Genomic DNA, 18,171 nt, shown 5'->3' with positions numbered 1-18,171 from the left:
GTTTGTATTATTAGGCAAATTAATTTTATTTTGTATTATTTTATCTGTATTACTAAATAAACTAATTAACTTTATTTCTGTCTCATATTAATAAAAATAAATTATAATTAAGATTTACAACTACTTATTAAAGCAATATTTTATAAATTTTATAATCAAGAAAATTGACCTTTAAATATAGGGTAACTGCAGTATTTACGCTGCACGACGAGTTACGCTGAGAAAGTCAGAAAAATAGTAGAAGTAAAAATAATTTACTCGCAATCACTTTGTTATAATACATATAGACACTGTGCTTTTATGTTATATAGATTAGTGTTGTGTATGATTTCAGTTTTTACTATTAATATTAACGAAATGATCATGAGTTGAATCAATTTGCCAATGTTTTGAACAGTGCAGCGATGTATTACAATTTACGAAAAATGATTACTCCCTCTATAGAGAGTGTAAAAGGTTTATGACCAATTTCTTCACATCTCGATAGCTATTTTTCAGATAAAGATATCCTTCAAAACACTAAAAATTCGTTTTCTTCACTAAAACCTCTGGTTACGTATTTAATGGATAATCTTTATACTAATTTTTGATACAAAATGTACTAGAATTTTATTAGAAATTATTAGTCTCTGGAAAATGTTTTATGAATATAGTTATCTAGAAGTGAAGAAATTGGACATCAGTGATTATACTTGAGTATCATACATAAAGAGATAATAAACGGAGAAGTAAATGGGAAATGAAGTATATCAAAGTACAAGTACTTAGCTTTTGTATTTTTTATTTAGCTTGAATGTCTCATGAGTGACCATACATTCTATCCCTTTTGATGTATAGCAAAAATGCAAGGTTTTCTAAAAATGTTTTTTTTTTCAAATATAAGAAAATAAATATTTTGTTTAAAAAATTTTTTTGATAGTAAACAGTATAAAGTTTTATTGGTACATTATTTACTATGTTTATTTTAAACACAATAAATAATATTTGATAAATTAATATATGCCAAAGTTACCTTAATGTGAGGAAAAATTTGCACAATTTTAATGTATTATAATGCAACATACCGCTAAGGGATTGCAAGCTTTAGTAAATAGATCCTTTATCGTCGAGCTTTCTATATTTTTATCTTTTATTTTTTTAACACTTAACTCTAGACATATATTGCATTTAAAAATTGTAACATAATGTATATACTAAAAACAGAAGTTGCATAAACTATGATGTGATCTTTAACTTTTGTAATATTTAATATTTTAAACGAAAAAAATAGACATAATTATTGAGTGGTTACTCTAGAAAGATCCTGCATATTTCAATTAGTTATTATTAATTCTTTCTTGTGTTGATTGAGTACCCTGATATCTGACAATATATTACAACTATGTTTCCTCAGTAAGATCAAATGTTTTGAAAAATTGAAAAATTATGTTTGTAGATAAATTACATGAAAAAGTATAGATGGATTTTTTGAGAGGAGAAATGTAGAGGGAAGGTGTGTCGAACGTGATTAATAGAACATGTACAACATAGTATGTCATTGTACCTTACACGCAAATCACACGTATAAATTATGCGTAAATTATGCGTGCCATGATAATTAATCGTCCTCAAAAGTCCCGTTCACGTTCGGTGGATACATATACTTGCGGAATGTTATACTAGAAAGTTGTCGATCCACAGGTACTCGTGTGTCATAAAGAGTAGGTGCTTGACCTATTATACCCGCTGTGCCACCGATAACTGCGATTGTAAATATCCAAAGAAAGAATCTGTCCAAAACCATAGCTACGAATTTCCAATCTTCTATGACCTATGAGTATGGATAAACATTTGTAATATTATTGACAAAATTCAATATTTTGAAGATTAATTGTCAATATCTACGGTGATACTTGACAGACGATAATTATTTTTTACAAAAAAGTTTAGAAAAATGTGAAAGTGAATATTAAACAGTGATTTATTTACCTCATTATCTTTATCTGCATCTTTTATATGTTGAGCAATGAAACGCACACCTTTGAGAGCCGATATGACATCTGGAGATAAGTGTTTTGGAATCGTATTTTCGCTGTCAGTAACTAAAATGATAATTAATATGTTTTAATTTTTTTTCACGTTAACAGCGTGCTTAATCGATTTATGATTTTCGAGATATTATACGAGTATTTTTACCCATGCAGATTATTATATGTCGATTACACGCACATGCATCTATTCCTTTTTCGATTATATTGCAATAATGCATAATTGTGCATAATAGTCGAATTAAATTCTTATAAATAAAAGATTTTTTTATTACGAATTATCATTTGAATAATCATCAAAGAGATAAGAATAAAGAATAAGTTCACGTATTAAAAGATAGAAGTCATTTTCTGACAATTGACAGAGAAGTATTACCTGACGCATGCGGTACGTGTCGTGCATCGTCGTCTCTAATACTTTTATATGTTGAAGTAACACTTTCGAACGCGTCTGGACTTCCTTTCAGTTCCAAAGGAAAGTCACTTACACTGTTGTAAAAAATTTTATATGTTAGATTTAATTTAGTTAATTAATATGTTACATGTCTAACAAATATTTAAAAAACTCGTTTTACCTGTAATCTATCTCGTTAGTGTATGCACTATCCATGTAAGCATCATCGTATTCTGGTGTAGAATACGGTGTGCGACGCATCATCAACATTCTTGGCATCCAATTCAGAAAGAAGCATTTTATCCATGTCGACATCGTATGCGTGGAAGGAGATCTACGACAAGAACGATTCAATACCATTTTATTCATTAAACTTATAATGAATTTTAATTAATTTAATTAATTTGTGCAATTTTTAATTTTTGATAGCAAAATCATTACATTGTAAATTCGAATTAGAAAGCTTAATTCTGATAAAAAAATTACAAGAAAATCGTATATTTCATGAAAGTCGTTTCTTATTTTTAATAAAATTTGTGTTTCAAACTGAGATATTAACTTTTATAAATTAATACATCTTATTTTAATTATATATATTTTTTCATTTATTTAGAAATAAATATTTTCCACTTACTATACCTGCAAAACGTTCATTTCCATAAATTAAATTATTTATATTCATATTTGACAGACGCAAGTCTCAGTTGATGTTCCGATATAAAAGATGTAAGATATATTATGACCTACCGGAAGTGTACGTTTAAGACGCAGACAGTCATACAAATGGACAGAGTAACTAAAATCATGGTGAACAACAAGTATTTTCCAAGCAAAGGTATAGCTAACGATGTTGGTGGAATAATCTCAGCTAAGAGTAAGAAGAACACCGTCAATGAAAGAAGAATGGAAGAACATAATGATACCTGTACAAAAAACACAAAGCATAAAAAATACATCCGCGATAGTTAAAATATAATTAAGTCTTTTTCTATATCGTCGAATTTATGATTATTTCAGTCAGATATAAACAATGTACCTACTTTTTCACCAGAATCGCTGGGCAGATAAAAAACTAGTACAGTTAAACACGTGATGCCAACGCAGGGGATAATAAGATTGACAGTATAAAATAGAGTTTTTCTTCTCATCGTAATATTGAATGTGATATCTGAAATTAAAACAAATAATTGATGATTTGGATTAAATTAAGCTCAAGACAAAATAGTTTTAAATTGCTGCATTAATGACAAATAGCTAGAACGAGCAAGCAAAAGTTTCATTTTTTTTTTTATAAAACTTAAAATTGTAATAAAATTTACCCGAATAAGGTTCTGTACAGCATGGATAATATTCTTCGTTGCGTGTTGCTGGTACTTCTAGAATATCCCATTCCACAGATAGATAAAAATCGGTAAGATCTATGCCAATCGCAACAAGATTGCTACCAGGTTCCTGCTTCATATGCTTCAAATCTATCTGCGGAAAAAATTTTTTAAATCAAAAAGGGAAAATCATATTTTTAAATCAAAACTACACCGTGTAAAATTAAAAAAAAATTACAAAGTATTTAAATTTTTACTCTTTTTAATATTTTATTATTATTTTATTAAATTATTATTTATTTGTTCAATATTTTATAATATTTATCATATTATTTTATCATTAAAATTTTATTTCATTTATTTATTACAATTTTATTGTATTTATATCATAAAAATCACGAAAGGAAATAAAATTAAAATTGGTAAAACAAGATCCAACAACTAATTGTATGGAAAATTGGGTCCCAATAAATTGAGTTGGTTATCTTATTTTATATATAGCTTTTGTGTGAAACCAAATATATTGGAAAAGCGTCCACGAACTAAATCGAAGTACAGATGATCTTCAATAGTGTTCCTTTACCACATCCATCATTGATTTTGGATGATGCCAAGAGTCGAAACATCAAAATCAATATCGTTCTCTTTTAAATTAATTGAAAAATGATGGGACTAAATAAGATTCACGTTTCGAAGAATTTAAAATTGACCTACATTTATCGCAAAGTTTAAAATTTCCATACTATAAATTTAATCATTTGTAATCTAAATATGTTCTTTTTTTTTAAATTTGAGAAAATAGTTGGTTTCTTTCTAAAGGAAAGAAACAAACTATTTTCAAGTCAAGCTTTTTCAAGTCCTCATTCAATAATGTTTAATTTTAGTTCTGCTACAGTAAACTCTATTTAGGATCAGTAGATAGATAGATAGAGAGAAAGAGAGAGAGAGAGAGAGAGAGAGAGGGGGGGGAGGGAGATTATTATCACCTGAGCGCCATTGTAAGTCCACGAGCCGAATTTCATAATACACGATTGCTCATCGAACGGGAAATATTCTACATTGATTTCACAGGACGATTTATAAATGGCTGGTGGTTTCCAGAATACCTCACCAGTATATTTCAAAGTAGCCTTCGTCATTAACGTTACTTCGTAATTTCCATCTGCGCTGTACAACAAAAAAGAGAACATTTACATGAAAATTGCTTTCTGCAGCGTTTTAATTTTTAATGTATCAAATAAATATTTATTTTCTTCAATTTCCTTAGAATTTCGACGATTGCGAATAAATTTTTCTACTATTACTTGTTGCAACATTGAAATTTTATTTATTTTGTAAAAAATTGTTTGCACTTATATTTACTTGTTATATAGAACGATATCTGGAAGCCATATGTTCTCAGAAGGCACATATAACATATCTATACCACCATACTCCTGTGGATCCCACGTTAATTTATAGTCAAACCATTTCTGCAAGAAACGAATAAATATCAATTTATTGCTTGCCTGACTATAACGCTTGATTATTATTTTGAAAGTGAAATATATGACCGACCTGCTCTACCCAGACATTGGTCGTCATTACTTGGTTCTTTAGATTCTGCAAAATCAAGCTTTAATTATTAACTTTAACAAATTCCTTAAATATAATAAAAACCAAAAATGTGTACGTATGTGTTTATGCATACACACAATATATATATATATATATATATATATATATATATATATATATATTTATTATATACATTTGTTATTATATATATAATTTATATAATTTTATAATATATAAAAATGATGAAATATAATAAAAAACGTGTGTGTGTGTATTTGTTTATATTTATATTATATTATAAATTATATTATAATATAAATACAAACTAATTGTAAGTAATAATATGAATGAAATTAAAGTAAAATATAATGTCAAATTTCAAAAAAATATTGAAATAACATTTACATCAATCTATATACCATTTCTATTAATTGTGACAGCTTTAAACTCAACCAAACTGTTAAAGTCTCTGTATTATTAATAACGGGACGTATCAATCTATTATAATTGGACAGTAAATCATCGTAGAGTCTCTTCGTATCAGGATTCGCTTCGAATACTCTGTTTCCTGTAAAAGAATATTTATTGATATATATTTCAAAGAATCGTTTTAACATACATTCTCTTCATTTTTTGAAATATTTATATTATTGTAAATAATAAACTTTTTTTTATAAAATTCAGTATTTATTATCAAAACATACCTATATAATTTAATGATGAAAGTAATTCCCCCACATACATTATTTTTCAATACTTTACTTGCCACGCGTTATAGATTTTGATATAAAGACAGATACTTTTTACAAGGAATTCATCAAGCAATTTTCTTACTTCCTCAACATTTCTAAATATTTTTGTCAAACAAAGTATACTGTATCAAACGAAACAAATTATAATTTAAATTTATTAAAAAATATATAAAAATTAAAAAAACAAGAAAATTGGCTTGATAAATTTATCGCAAAAAAAGATCAATCTTTCTATTGAACTGATGCTTGCCTAAAACGTGGAGAACAATATTGAAAAATAATAGAATTACTTTCATGATTAAATTGCCTTGGTATTTTTTGATAATAAATAATAAATTTTTATTCATAAAGAATAATAAATTATTTATTTGTTCATCTAATAATTATGTAGAAAAATAATATTCAACGTTAATTAAGACTAAATGTTACACGTAAAAAAAGTCTTACATTTATATTATTGTGTCAAAAATAAACAGATTGTTATACTGAATTGTGAAATAAGATGTAAAATAATTTAGATCCTTTATCTAGATAAAATAGAATCTAATGCATTTTTTAAAAATACTATTACATATTCATAGATGTAACAAGCTCTTTATCCCAAAAATTTGTCTTTTGCATTACGTATGAGAAAAAGATAATAAAATCATATATAGAGTAAAAGCATATAGCAATAGAAAAAGTAACGAAAGAATCAAATGGCGGTAGAATGCGTTTTCACAATAGAATTAATTAATTACGTTATTGAAGATTTTTAATGTTTTCAAGAAATAAAAATTTTGGAGTAATTTCTTCCAAAATGACTGGTTCTAATTAAAACTTAGGTTTATGTGCTTAAAAAATATTCTTTCCTTTTAATAATTTAACAAAATATGTTTAAAACAAAATATGTATCTAAATACGCTGATTTTTTCTCAATAATAAAATTCCAAATTCCTTCGATAAAATACTATAAAAAAAGATACATCAAAATTAATTCTTAACTTAATATAATTCCTCCACATTTTGTCTCATATTAAGTCACTTTAATAATTACTACCACAGTTAACGGAACAAACGATGATTTCACTCGATATATTTATTTATTATTGCTTATTCGTTTTTTCGATGGGTCGTTTTATTTGATAGCAGATGAGCGAGCTTACCATAAGCGATACTGAAGACATTGAGCAAAATTGTAAGCGCCGTCGTCCGCATTTTCGGCGCTGTTTACAAATGCGTGCAAAGGTAAGACACTCGCGAGCACTACCTGCGGTAGGGTTTCACCCTTTGGCACATGTACCTTGGCAATAATTTTACAAGTAAGACGTGTAAAAAAGCCTAGAAGGCAGGATAACAAAACACTTTACGTACTGAATAGTGGCGCACGATCGGCGAAACGTCGGGCGGCCAGCATCCCACTGGTCCACGATCGATATTCCAAGTCGTCGCCATGACGCTCGCGCTGCCTGTTCAGGGCGCGACTTGTTCCAGTGGTGTGCAGGGGTGGTTCGCGCCTGCCTGCATCTGCGCGCTTTGTACAAAGACGAAAAGGTGGAAATCGACGAGATCGCGAGCCCAAAATGCATTCAGGTCATTGTAATGAGTGAGTGAGTGAGTGAGTGAGAGAGAGAGAGAGAGAGAGAGAGAGAGAGAGAGAGAGCTTTTATGCCAAGGATTGAAGCCCGCATAATTTCGGCGAGTTCGATTTCCGATGCTATGAGTTTGTGAAAAAGAATTTTACATCAATCGCCGTTTTTCTATCGTCATAAATAAATATTGGGTCTTATTTATGGCGTGTTTATAGCAATGAAGGGTGATAAAATGATATTACACTTTACACGTCTACTTTTTGTACGATTTCGTATATTGATTCGTGAAATGAAAGATGACATCTTTACAGATGATACCTTTTCAAAAGAACTTACTTTACGTTTTTTAGAAAAATATTTAAATATAATTAAAAACTTGAATTTAAAATATATCAAAATTATTTACTTATTTAAATATTTTTATAAAAAAGAAATAAATATTAATAACAAAATAATAATGTTAGTAATGTAATTTAATATATCAATTTTTATAACAAAATAAAAAGAAAAAATTTTGTAAAAAACAAATTTTAATGATATAAACAATTATTTTAAAATTGTATTTGTCATCAAATTTCAAAATAGTAGAGTTTGTAAACAGACTTGCATTTAAAGATATTTAAAAATTCTTTAATAGTTGCAGAGTTTATATAAAACTTGACAATTTTACGAAAAACGGAATTTCAAAATAATAAATGTAATGGATATAAAATGGATGAAAATTCTTTTGATAAGTATAAAACATTGAATATGTATATTTAATTGTTACTGAACAAAATAATGTTCATATCGATTCTCAAATGAAACCAGCTTAACGATGAAATACCGATACATATGGAGTAAGTGATGCTTTGCGGTTGTATCCCTCTCTTCGTACCCCTATTTGCGCGCCATACTGCTTGCACTAAATTCTAATATGGAAATATGCCACAAAATGTAAATGTCCGCAAACCGACGATTAGTGTGAAATAAATCGACTTTTGGCATCGGGGTAACATCGCCAAATCGCGCCGAAAGTCGCACGCCAAGTGAATCGGACACGGGAAATCCATTTGGATTTATCAAGATCTGCGCCGTTTAATGTGCGGCTGGATAAATTCCTTAAAAGCTACCTGTCGAGGAACGTTCCCATTCGTCGAGGAACCGCGGGGCAAATCGTTCCCGAAAACGAGGATCTCTTGAGTTGAGATGCGACTTTCGCTTAACATTCCACAGAGTCGACGCAGATTTGTGTTCATAATACCGCCGAATAACGCGTCGTATTTCCTCCAAAGGAGGGTGCAATTATGGTGCAACATCTATCTTAAGTGGTGCGTAATGTAGTGGTGTCCTCGGACGCCATGCTGTCTAAAAGGCACTTGTCTAAAAGGCACTTTATGTATCCAAAACTGACCGTTCAACGGATACGTTTCACCTTACAGGGACAAGAGACTCTTAGAGTCTCTGCAACACTGATTATAATAAATTTACCTAAACATTTAAATTATGTACATATAATATTTGTTAAAATTGTGTTTTTTTGGTGGCAATAAAGAGAGATACCAAATTTCGCCCAAATTTTTCAACCAAAAAATAAAATTTGAAAAAATACTCAAAATAAAGCTCTTGACAAACTGATTCCAAGTATGTAGGTGTCAAAGTGGACTCAGGTAAGGATCCAGAAATTTTCAGCTAAAATGATATTAAAGAACAACAGCTGACCTCAGCGTTATTTTGCCGATTTTAAGCCCCAAATCTCTGGACCTGAGTTTACTTTGACACTTACACATTTGGAATCAGTGCATCAAGAGCTTTATTTTAAGTATTCTTTTTCAAATATTTATTTTTTGGATATTGAAAAATTTGGGCGGGCCGCCTGTGGCTTGTTGGCGTCTCTCTGTGCATGTGTATTTTTATAGTTTTTAAAAAGAGGGAGAAAAAGGGAGAAGAGGGTGGACATATCATACTGAGATAGGATGAAAGTACTTAAGTGCCTCGGGTACTTGCTCATCTACTTACGTCATTGTTAAAACGAGCAAGGAAGGTTCTTCCTCACTTCTGCAAGTACACGTACACACGTGCATACATGCATAATACACTCATTAGTTTCTGCATTATCTCCAGCTTTAGTCGTAATTTATTGACAAACGATATATCCTCTAATAAATATGCTTGACCAATGGCTGGTTCCTATGATACTTCGTCCAAGTTTAGTGAAGATGCTTATCTCACAAAGAAAAAAAAATGATATTAAAAAAAAAAGATTTTATTTAAATATTTCTTAAAACTTTTATACACATTTTAATTTTTTTAAAATCATTTTATTTGCGTGAATATTTTATACAAAACAGAACGCTATTATTCCAGTACATTACAGCTTATTCGTGTTAGTATATCAATGAGGTATTTTGCCGCGCCATTTATGCAAAAGTGTATATGATAAAAGACAGTAGCATAAGTGTATTTCTTTTTAAAATTATATCCTTTGTGTATAAATATTTACTAGAAATAATATCTTTTAATTAATTTCAAGTGAATTTTGCTGGAAAAAAATGGCGATAAATGATGATCTCTCTTCTTTTGAAGGCTTCTCTAATTTATTCTTTTTTACTATTCCTAATCAACAACAAAAAATTTTGATCGCAAATACCCGAATTTCGACTCTGAAATTAGCTGCAAAGAAGAAAATAATGAAGAATTTGATTTACATTGATTTTTGCAGCAAAAATTATTATACTTTGCTGTAGTTTTAAATATAAATAACTTTTAAACGAGTAAGTGGATTTGATGAATTTTTATATGAATATTTATTAAAGTTTTATTAGTATACTTGTATGTAAAAATTTTGATTTAATTCTTAATGCTACTTCCCCATCAAATTTACAAATAAATATTGCAAGAGACGATTTTATATTCATAAGAATTAAAAGTAAAAAATTAATTAACTTTTAAACCAACAAGTGAATTGTGCTCCAATTTTACACAGATACACGTAATACTAAAATATTCTATGAAATTTTAATATTTTTTTTGTAATGTTCTGAGATACGACTCGTACATCCTTAATCGCGCGTATCGAATGACGTCGTGTGTGAAATATTAACTCGATCGTCGAGAAAATTTGCGACCAAGATCTTATATGAGACAACGACGCGAAAAAAAGTGACGTTCCACAAAGTCACGATGGTCATGGCGGGGACGTGCGATCGACGGGCGCGATTATCGATCAAGAGTACGTAAACACACACGTACGTCGGCTCGGGGCACTTAGCGTATGTTTGTTTAGTGCCTTTTACGACTATATCCGTGTGACGTCGCCTGTATTAGGCAGGGGCCAGTGTCTGGCACGTAGTTGAGAGTCCTGCGGCGCCGTGCTTCGAGAGGGTCATTTATAACTGTTATCGTGAAACTTACTAGCCCACTTACTACCCTCCACTGTCTGTACCCTTCTCTGTCGCGCATGGGAAGTATAGTCGCAGTAGAAGCGGTAGCAGCAGCAGCAGCAGCAGCTATTCCATCACGGTTTCTTTTATCTATCGATCGTGTATCGCGACCAACGGACACCGCCACTCTGAGTAATGACACTCCTGGATGCGATCGATGAATCGCGTGCTCTCCCGTCCGCTTTTATAATTTCTGCATTTTGTCAGATCCAAATATTTAATAGTCGCGGTGATTCAGAATATTTAATGTTAACTTTTCGTCTGTATGCGTTTTTTCAGCACCCATAGTCTGTACAAATAGATCTGTCATGTCGAACGCTACTATAAGTATTCAAAAAAATCTGAAAAAGTTCATGAAACATTTATCAACGTTGTAGTTTAGGATTTTACAATTATACTAATAAGAATTGTTTAATAAATATATTTTTTTAATAAACTTTGAACAAGAATGAAGGAAAAAGATAGGAGTTGTTTTATGGACATTTCAGACTCACATGTACAGATGAAGGGTTAATCTACGGTCGACGCGAATAGCATTGTTCGTTGGCGTTGCTAGGATTAATTGTTTATTTCAAGCAACAAATTTTGCCGACACGTGTGTTCTACGAAATAATTTACACGAAAAAAGAGTTTTGTGCGATAATAATTGATGTAGCTAACATATAATAAAAATAATAAAATCTATTAGAATATATATATCAAAAGTAATAATTAATTGCATTGTAATGAAATAAATTAACTACGTTAATCTATCGTGAATGTGCAGCGCCGTTAATGGATAATAAATCCGTTGATCGAAAAATAAAAGCTTGTTTGCTCACAATTTCCATAATTTTCCGCAGCTTGTCTCTAAAGAGCCAATAACCAACTAAAGTATATGTGTACTTTAATTACTAAAGATAATTACGTCATCATAAGGGCTGTTGAGGAACAGTGGTTTACTATGATAATAGAGTATACCCAATATCTTGCTGAGTTATGCAGCGTGCGCGATACTGCTATTGTATACCTCTCTTATATACCACGCAGATATATCGCGTAGATATATATATGCGGATTGTTATTCCTAAGTTTATGAGCTGAATTATTTTTTTAGATATTACAGTGAAAATATAGAAATAGAAATAAAATTAACACTACAGTAATGACATTTAAATTAATATGTGCAATGAAATTGTTTCATCATACATTTTCATCGCAATGTAAAATATTTAGGGAAAAGTCGCCAATACTGACATACGTTTTCTAAAGTTACATCTCATTGTTTTTCAGAATCTAAACATTATACTTTACTATTGAGAAAAATGTGACTTTTTTTTTTAGATAATTAAAGAAGTATGAATCCATAATTTATAATTTATATCTGTAGCTTCTTTCTATACAAAATCAGTTAAAAGTAAATTCTTCAAATGCAATAATATCTTTATGACAATAATATTTTTTTGCAAATTATATAATCAAACAATAATTATATTATATAATTTTTTTAATCAAAACCACACAAAGTGTGGTACTTTTAAGATTGTCAAAAATTAAATTTATGTGAGTTAATAAGAGTAAACCGCGATTGTTGTTGCGTAAGTTTTAAATTTTACTTCCTTTACATAATTTTTTATTATTTAATTTAAAAAAATTGAAGAACTAAAAAAATAAAAAACAAACTGAGAGTGGGGATTATTTTATATACTATCCGAACATTTAATTTTTGAAAACGCGAGCAATTGCCGATTCGCTCATTACACATCTAGACAATTCTCTCTCGCTCGTAACTTTTATCTCATTCGTGGGTATCCTTCGCGATTGAACATTTCGCCACATATAATAGATCAGTACAAACAATCATTTCAACGAACGCGCGTTATTTCGCGCACAATACATTAGCAATTTTCACAGTCGGCGCGAATGTTCCGATCGACGAGCGCCTAGCTCTTCTATCCGCTGCTGTGGGGGACAACCGACTCGCAACACCTCGCACGCGCGTGTAGGTGCACACAAAAGCCCGGGCGGAATAATTTATTTAGCTGGAGCAATGCAATAATGGCGGGCTCGCGCCGAGTGCAAACTGCAGAACGCGTTCATTACCGCGATCTGGGCGAGAGTGCACCATGCCGTGGACAAGGGTGGAGAAGCTTGTGAGGGCTGTTGTGTGGGGCGCATGCCGACGGATGGACGATTCTTTGAAAAGAACGAAAGGCCCGAACAATTTATAATCCTTAACAGTAACACGCACCCAAGTGCAAACGACATAAACAAGTCTTCTTTTTCGCGACCTTGCGCGGAATCTCTCTCTCCGCGCGCGTTTATCATTAATTATCTTCTCTCTAACCGAGCTGATTTTATTTCGCTTCGGAGAATATTGCCGGTCCATCGACGATCCCTCGAATCGAAGGAGAAACAGAACAGTAAGTATTTTAAACAAACGGTGGAAACATTTAACGTTGCGGCTGACCGGTCAGAATTACGACGTGAAGTTTACCGTTAGATTTAATCGATGATATTATATAGTATTAGATTCACCAGTACCTCTCTATAATTGCATATTGTAATATTCTTCTAATTAATTGTTTTTCTCCAATGTATACATGAATGTACTCTTTGCTGAAGAATCAAGAAACAAAATTTTTATTATTTATACATACGTGTGATATATGTCCACGATATATTGTAAGAGATATGAAGAGGATAGAACTACGTTATACAATTTAAATATTTCAAGAATTACATTGTAAAATGTGAGAAAGACATTGTAAAATTTTTATTATTTATACATACGTGTGATATATGTCCGAGATATATTGTAAGAGATATGAAGAGGATAGAACTACGTTATACAATTTAAATATTTCAAGAATTACATTGTAAAATGTGAAAAAAACATTGTAAAATTTTTATTAACTCTGAGAGGTACCTCGCTCTATCCGATTGCATAGAAATATATTTTTTTAAATATTTTAGTTTATAAAAATGAAAAAATATAAGTGTACATTAATCTGAGGTTCAGATTCGTATGACCGGTATCCAAGAGGTACGTAAGATACGTGAATAGAAAACGAAAAAATATATCAAATATAAAAATAAATCAGAGATCCTTTTCTTTTAAATAAATATCGAGACACTAACCGATTTTTGAATTAGAAGTAATTAAAAATATATATAATAGTTTTAACGAATTAAGTTTCAGAATAACAGAACTTTATTCTTCATTTAACTTCAGGCGAACTTTACTTTAATAGGATTGTAATTTAAAAGTTAATTACAAAGCTCTTCAAAGTTAAACGTTAAAAAGTTGTAATTTTTGCTTGAGAAAATAAGAAAAATCGAATCCAAGCCGTACAAAGAATTTCCAAACGAGAGCGAACGCGATATAGCAGCTCTTATAATATTTAATAGATGTTGAAAAGAATATTAAATTTTCTTAAGAGATAACGCTTCATGACAAAAGATAAAATTATTATAAAGTAATAAAGTTTAGACAATAATTTTGTCCTTACCGTTGCATATCTCGATTGTCGCGATCATTATCATTACGGGGTTGCGTTTTCGCAGTGCTTTTGTTAAAATTATATAGATACGTATCTTTGTGACATTTGCGAGGACGCGTACGTTGATTCATGGATTTTCGGAATTAACGGAGCGAAGATCGTTTAAATCACATTCGATTGTATTTTTGGATATTACGTGAATAACAACGCGCGCGAATAGGCGTCCCGAATGCGAAAGGTTTTATCCGGTGCATTCAATTTCCCATTCTCTCTGCACTCTCGTTTCTTACCCCTTTATACCGCTATCGAGCGGGAAACGCGTCGCATTCGATAATTGCTATTAATGAAATGTCGTATTTTTAAGCTTATAACTTGCTGATGTATCAGCTAATGGAAAGATAAATAATTATTACTGTTTAACGCAACGATATTGATAACAAATCTAGCTCGTACGATATAAAATTAATAATATTGTTTTAAATATGTTCCTCGACGTATTGTATTGCATAAACAATAACAGAAAGAGCGTGGAGTAAAATTCTGGGTACGAGTACAATAACCTTTTTAAAATACATATTTTATTTTCGCTCGTTTTCGAGATATACGTACGCATAAATATAAAATTCTTACATATATGAAACAGACATTCGTTTTACGTTCGTTTTATGTCTAAACGGCTATCAAAATAAATGAAACGATCGATAAGTTCAATACAGTTAATTAAAATAATTTGATTAAAAATCTGACGCAATCATTTTGAGCCAGGAATTTTTCCGGTAAAAATAATTGAGGATTAAATGGCCGCTTGCATAAATTGGATATTGAATGGATCTTCGCAAAAGAGTATTCAACTTCGAAATCGTTACGTAAAGTCGGTTCGAGTAATCGTTACATCAAAGAGACTGACTTCGAAATCGATATGTGAATCGACCGAAGCAATCATAGAAAGAACGGAGTACGTAAAAGAACTGATTCTGATATTGCAATTCGAATCGTAATACTTTAAAGAGTCAATATTCCGGAGTCAGCGTATGTATGCATCGTTTTATATATTGATTGTATTGTATAAAAAAAAAGTAAATTAAGAAATTGATATAGAACCTGGATAGGACGCACATGCGCAGTGTTATAAGCTATCTGACTACAAGTATCAAATTACTGTATCCAGATACTTTTTATGTATCTGCTAGTGTAACTAGTTACACTATATTTTGTATCTTACCTAAAATAACATTTTAGATACATAAAGGTACTTTCAGTTCTACAATAAAAAACAAAAATCATGTCGATAATAATATCTAAATGAATAACAAAGAGAGTCATCTTCATCTACATGTATAATATTATACAATTATTGACATACTTAAGTGACAAATAATGTAATACTTGAAATATTTAAATTGTATAACATGGTTCTATCCTCTTCATATCTCTTACAATATATCTCGGACATACATCACACGTATGTATAAATAATAAAAATTTTGCTTTTAAAAATTAATTGTTTATACATTGGTTTATGAACTTTCGGTCAACGATTTAAAAAGAATGAGCACGTTTGCTCGATCATTTCTGATTGCGTGTGAGTACCACTTATGAAAGAATCCTGATTGCGGAGTTGTCGCACAATTACCTCCACAGAGTTCAAACAATCGAGCAACAACGAGAGCGCGGGTATGTAGAGCCGCGGGAACTTCTTAGCCATAAATCCGTTTGCTCGTTCCTTTATACGTATACCGCACGGCGTACCCTCACACACGCAGGAAAACGCAATAAAACTTTCGGCAAAAACAATTATTTATCCGGATCCCGCTGTTCCGCGCAATGAGGGAAAATGAGTCGAAGTTATAAATACCACGCTGCGGGAAAGTCGCGCCGCGTTTCGGAACCGCGCATGCTACGCTGGATAAAAGGGAAAGATCTATGGCGGGCGGGGAGGAGACCGCTGGAAGAAAAATAAATCTGTTTCGCCCTTTTTGCGGCCCAACCTCGCCCTTTTGTCTCGCTAGCGCGGCGAAGAATCGTCCCGGAGGCTAAAATTGCGGGATACGATTAGAGCGAGCGTGACACCATCTTTACTAGCTTTTATCTTTCTTTCTTTCATCAGCAATAATTTGTTTATCGTTTTCATTGCTTAAGTATATTAGTAACAAGAAAAATTCACCATTACTCTGGCGAAAATAATATGTTTACACGATATTTGTGTAAGTGCTGAGTAGATGTTTAATTGGAGTTCTAAAACATTTATTGAAGCATTTATAAGGTGAAAATTTAAATATGGAATTGCTTATAAAATGTTTACGATTGTTTGGTAAACGTGCGAAAAGTGTTGTATGTTTTCAGAATGCTGGAAATGTTGAAAGGGTGTTCTACAAAACTCTTTAAACATTTGCAATATTCTGAAAATATAGAATGCTTTCAATAAAACATTTCCTGAAACAGTCATGAACATCTCACAAATAATTCCATGTTTAAATTTTCATCTCATAAACACTTCAATAAATATTTAATAAACATTATTTTGGCCAGAATAAAAACAGCTAATTAATACCGTTAACGATTATCGATAGTTAATAAAAATGCTTAAGTATGATAAATAAAAATAAATGATATAAAAAAGCGAAATTAAATTGAATAATTACAATTTTTATTAAATTTAGTATTTTTATTTATATTTAAGAGATTAAGATTAATTTTTATTTAAATATCACGGTAATCCAAAAATATTGATTCCAGTTGCAAGACCTTTATACCATGAATAACTCATTGTAACCATGTTCTCATATTTATATACAATAATAACTAGATAATAATAATTATTCGTGATTAAATACCATTAATATCGTTGATTGTTATAGAAATTACTATTAAATGTGACGGAAAATTGATTATTGCAAAATTAAATTCAAATAAAATAATTTTTAAATACCAGTGATAAATTTACTTATTTAATATTTTTAAGATATAACCACATGCTTTTTAACTTTTTCAGAATACACCAAAATCAATTGTTATCAATTGATTAGCAGAATTACATGCTGCGAAGAAAGTAAATTGTTTTTGTAACAATCTAAAATTATTAGATAAATTGTGATCGGGTTACATATAACGGAGAATTAATTGTATGAAACAGAACTGATTACGATCACGGATAAAGGTGGGTTAAGTAATGATCCCGGAGAGAATGGCGATTAGGCTGCGATATAAGAGCGACTATGATCGCGACGTAAAGCTGGAGCCTTGCTAGTTGGCTTACGTGATCAGAATTAATCATGGTTATTTAGTGGTTGAATAAATTTCTCTCCGTGCCGATCGCGTTGAATTCTATGGCGACAGGGGGGATAGGGGTGAATCCAACGTGATGATACACCTGCGCCACTAAAAATCCAATAAATCGCTCTATTATAGCTTCATATTTATGTAATGACAAAATTGCTTTCTAATATCTTGTAATTAAATAAGCGAGAAAGTTCCTTTCGACAGATTTTTCTCATATTTGCGCATGGAAAATGAAGATCGGGACTGCTTGTCAAGTTTCAGAAACGATCACATTTGTTTCACAGCCGAGTCGTCATTGCTATCTCGTTACGACCAAAAACGTTTCTATTCGACGATGACGGCAGCGATAAAGCGATGGGCTGCTG

At 30.9% G+C, this 18,171-nt stretch overlaps 2 protein-coding genes across 2 annotated transcripts in view; both read right to left on the bottom strand.

Moving 5' to 3' along the window:
• Positions 1-240: 240 nt before the first annotated feature.
• On the bottom strand, positions 241-7,550 carry LOC105203675 (acetylcholine receptor subunit beta-like 2). The gene is made up of 13 exons (XM_026134216.2): positions 7,406-7,550; positions 7,198-7,334; positions 5,720-5,868; positions 5,301-5,345; positions 5,106-5,215; positions 4,730-4,910; positions 3,741-3,897; positions 3,462-3,589; positions 3,169-3,344; positions 2,603-2,755; positions 2,404-2,516; positions 1,969-2,081; positions 241-1,810 (listed from the first exon to the last, which is right to left on the bottom strand). The coding sequence occupies exons 2-13, from the start codon at positions 7,247-7,249 to the stop codon at positions 1,598-1,600; spliced, it is 1,590 nt and encodes a 529-aa protein (XP_025990001.1). The 5' UTR covers positions 7,250-7,334; positions 7,406-7,550; the 3' UTR covers positions 241-1,597.
• Positions 7,439-18,171, bottom strand: part of LOC105203649 — an 84,972-nt gene continuing 74,239 nt past the window's right edge. Inside the window, exon 3 of the mRNA XM_039453367.1 lies at positions 7,439-7,565. Coding sequence (XP_039309301.1) covers positions 7,505-7,565 — 61 coding nt within the window. The 3' untranslated portion in view covers positions 7,439-7,504. The remainder of the gene's footprint in view (positions 7,566-18,171) is intronic.

The sequence above is a fragment of the Solenopsis invicta genome, chromosome 1 (genome assembly GCF_016802725.1).
Source record: "Solenopsis invicta isolate M01_SB chromosome 1, UNIL_Sinv_3.0, whole genome shotgun sequence".
Classification (NCBI taxonomy): Eukaryota; Metazoa; Arthropoda; class Insecta; order Hymenoptera; family Formicidae; genus Solenopsis; species Solenopsis invicta.
This window is presented reverse-complemented; position numbering and strand designations above follow the sequence as displayed.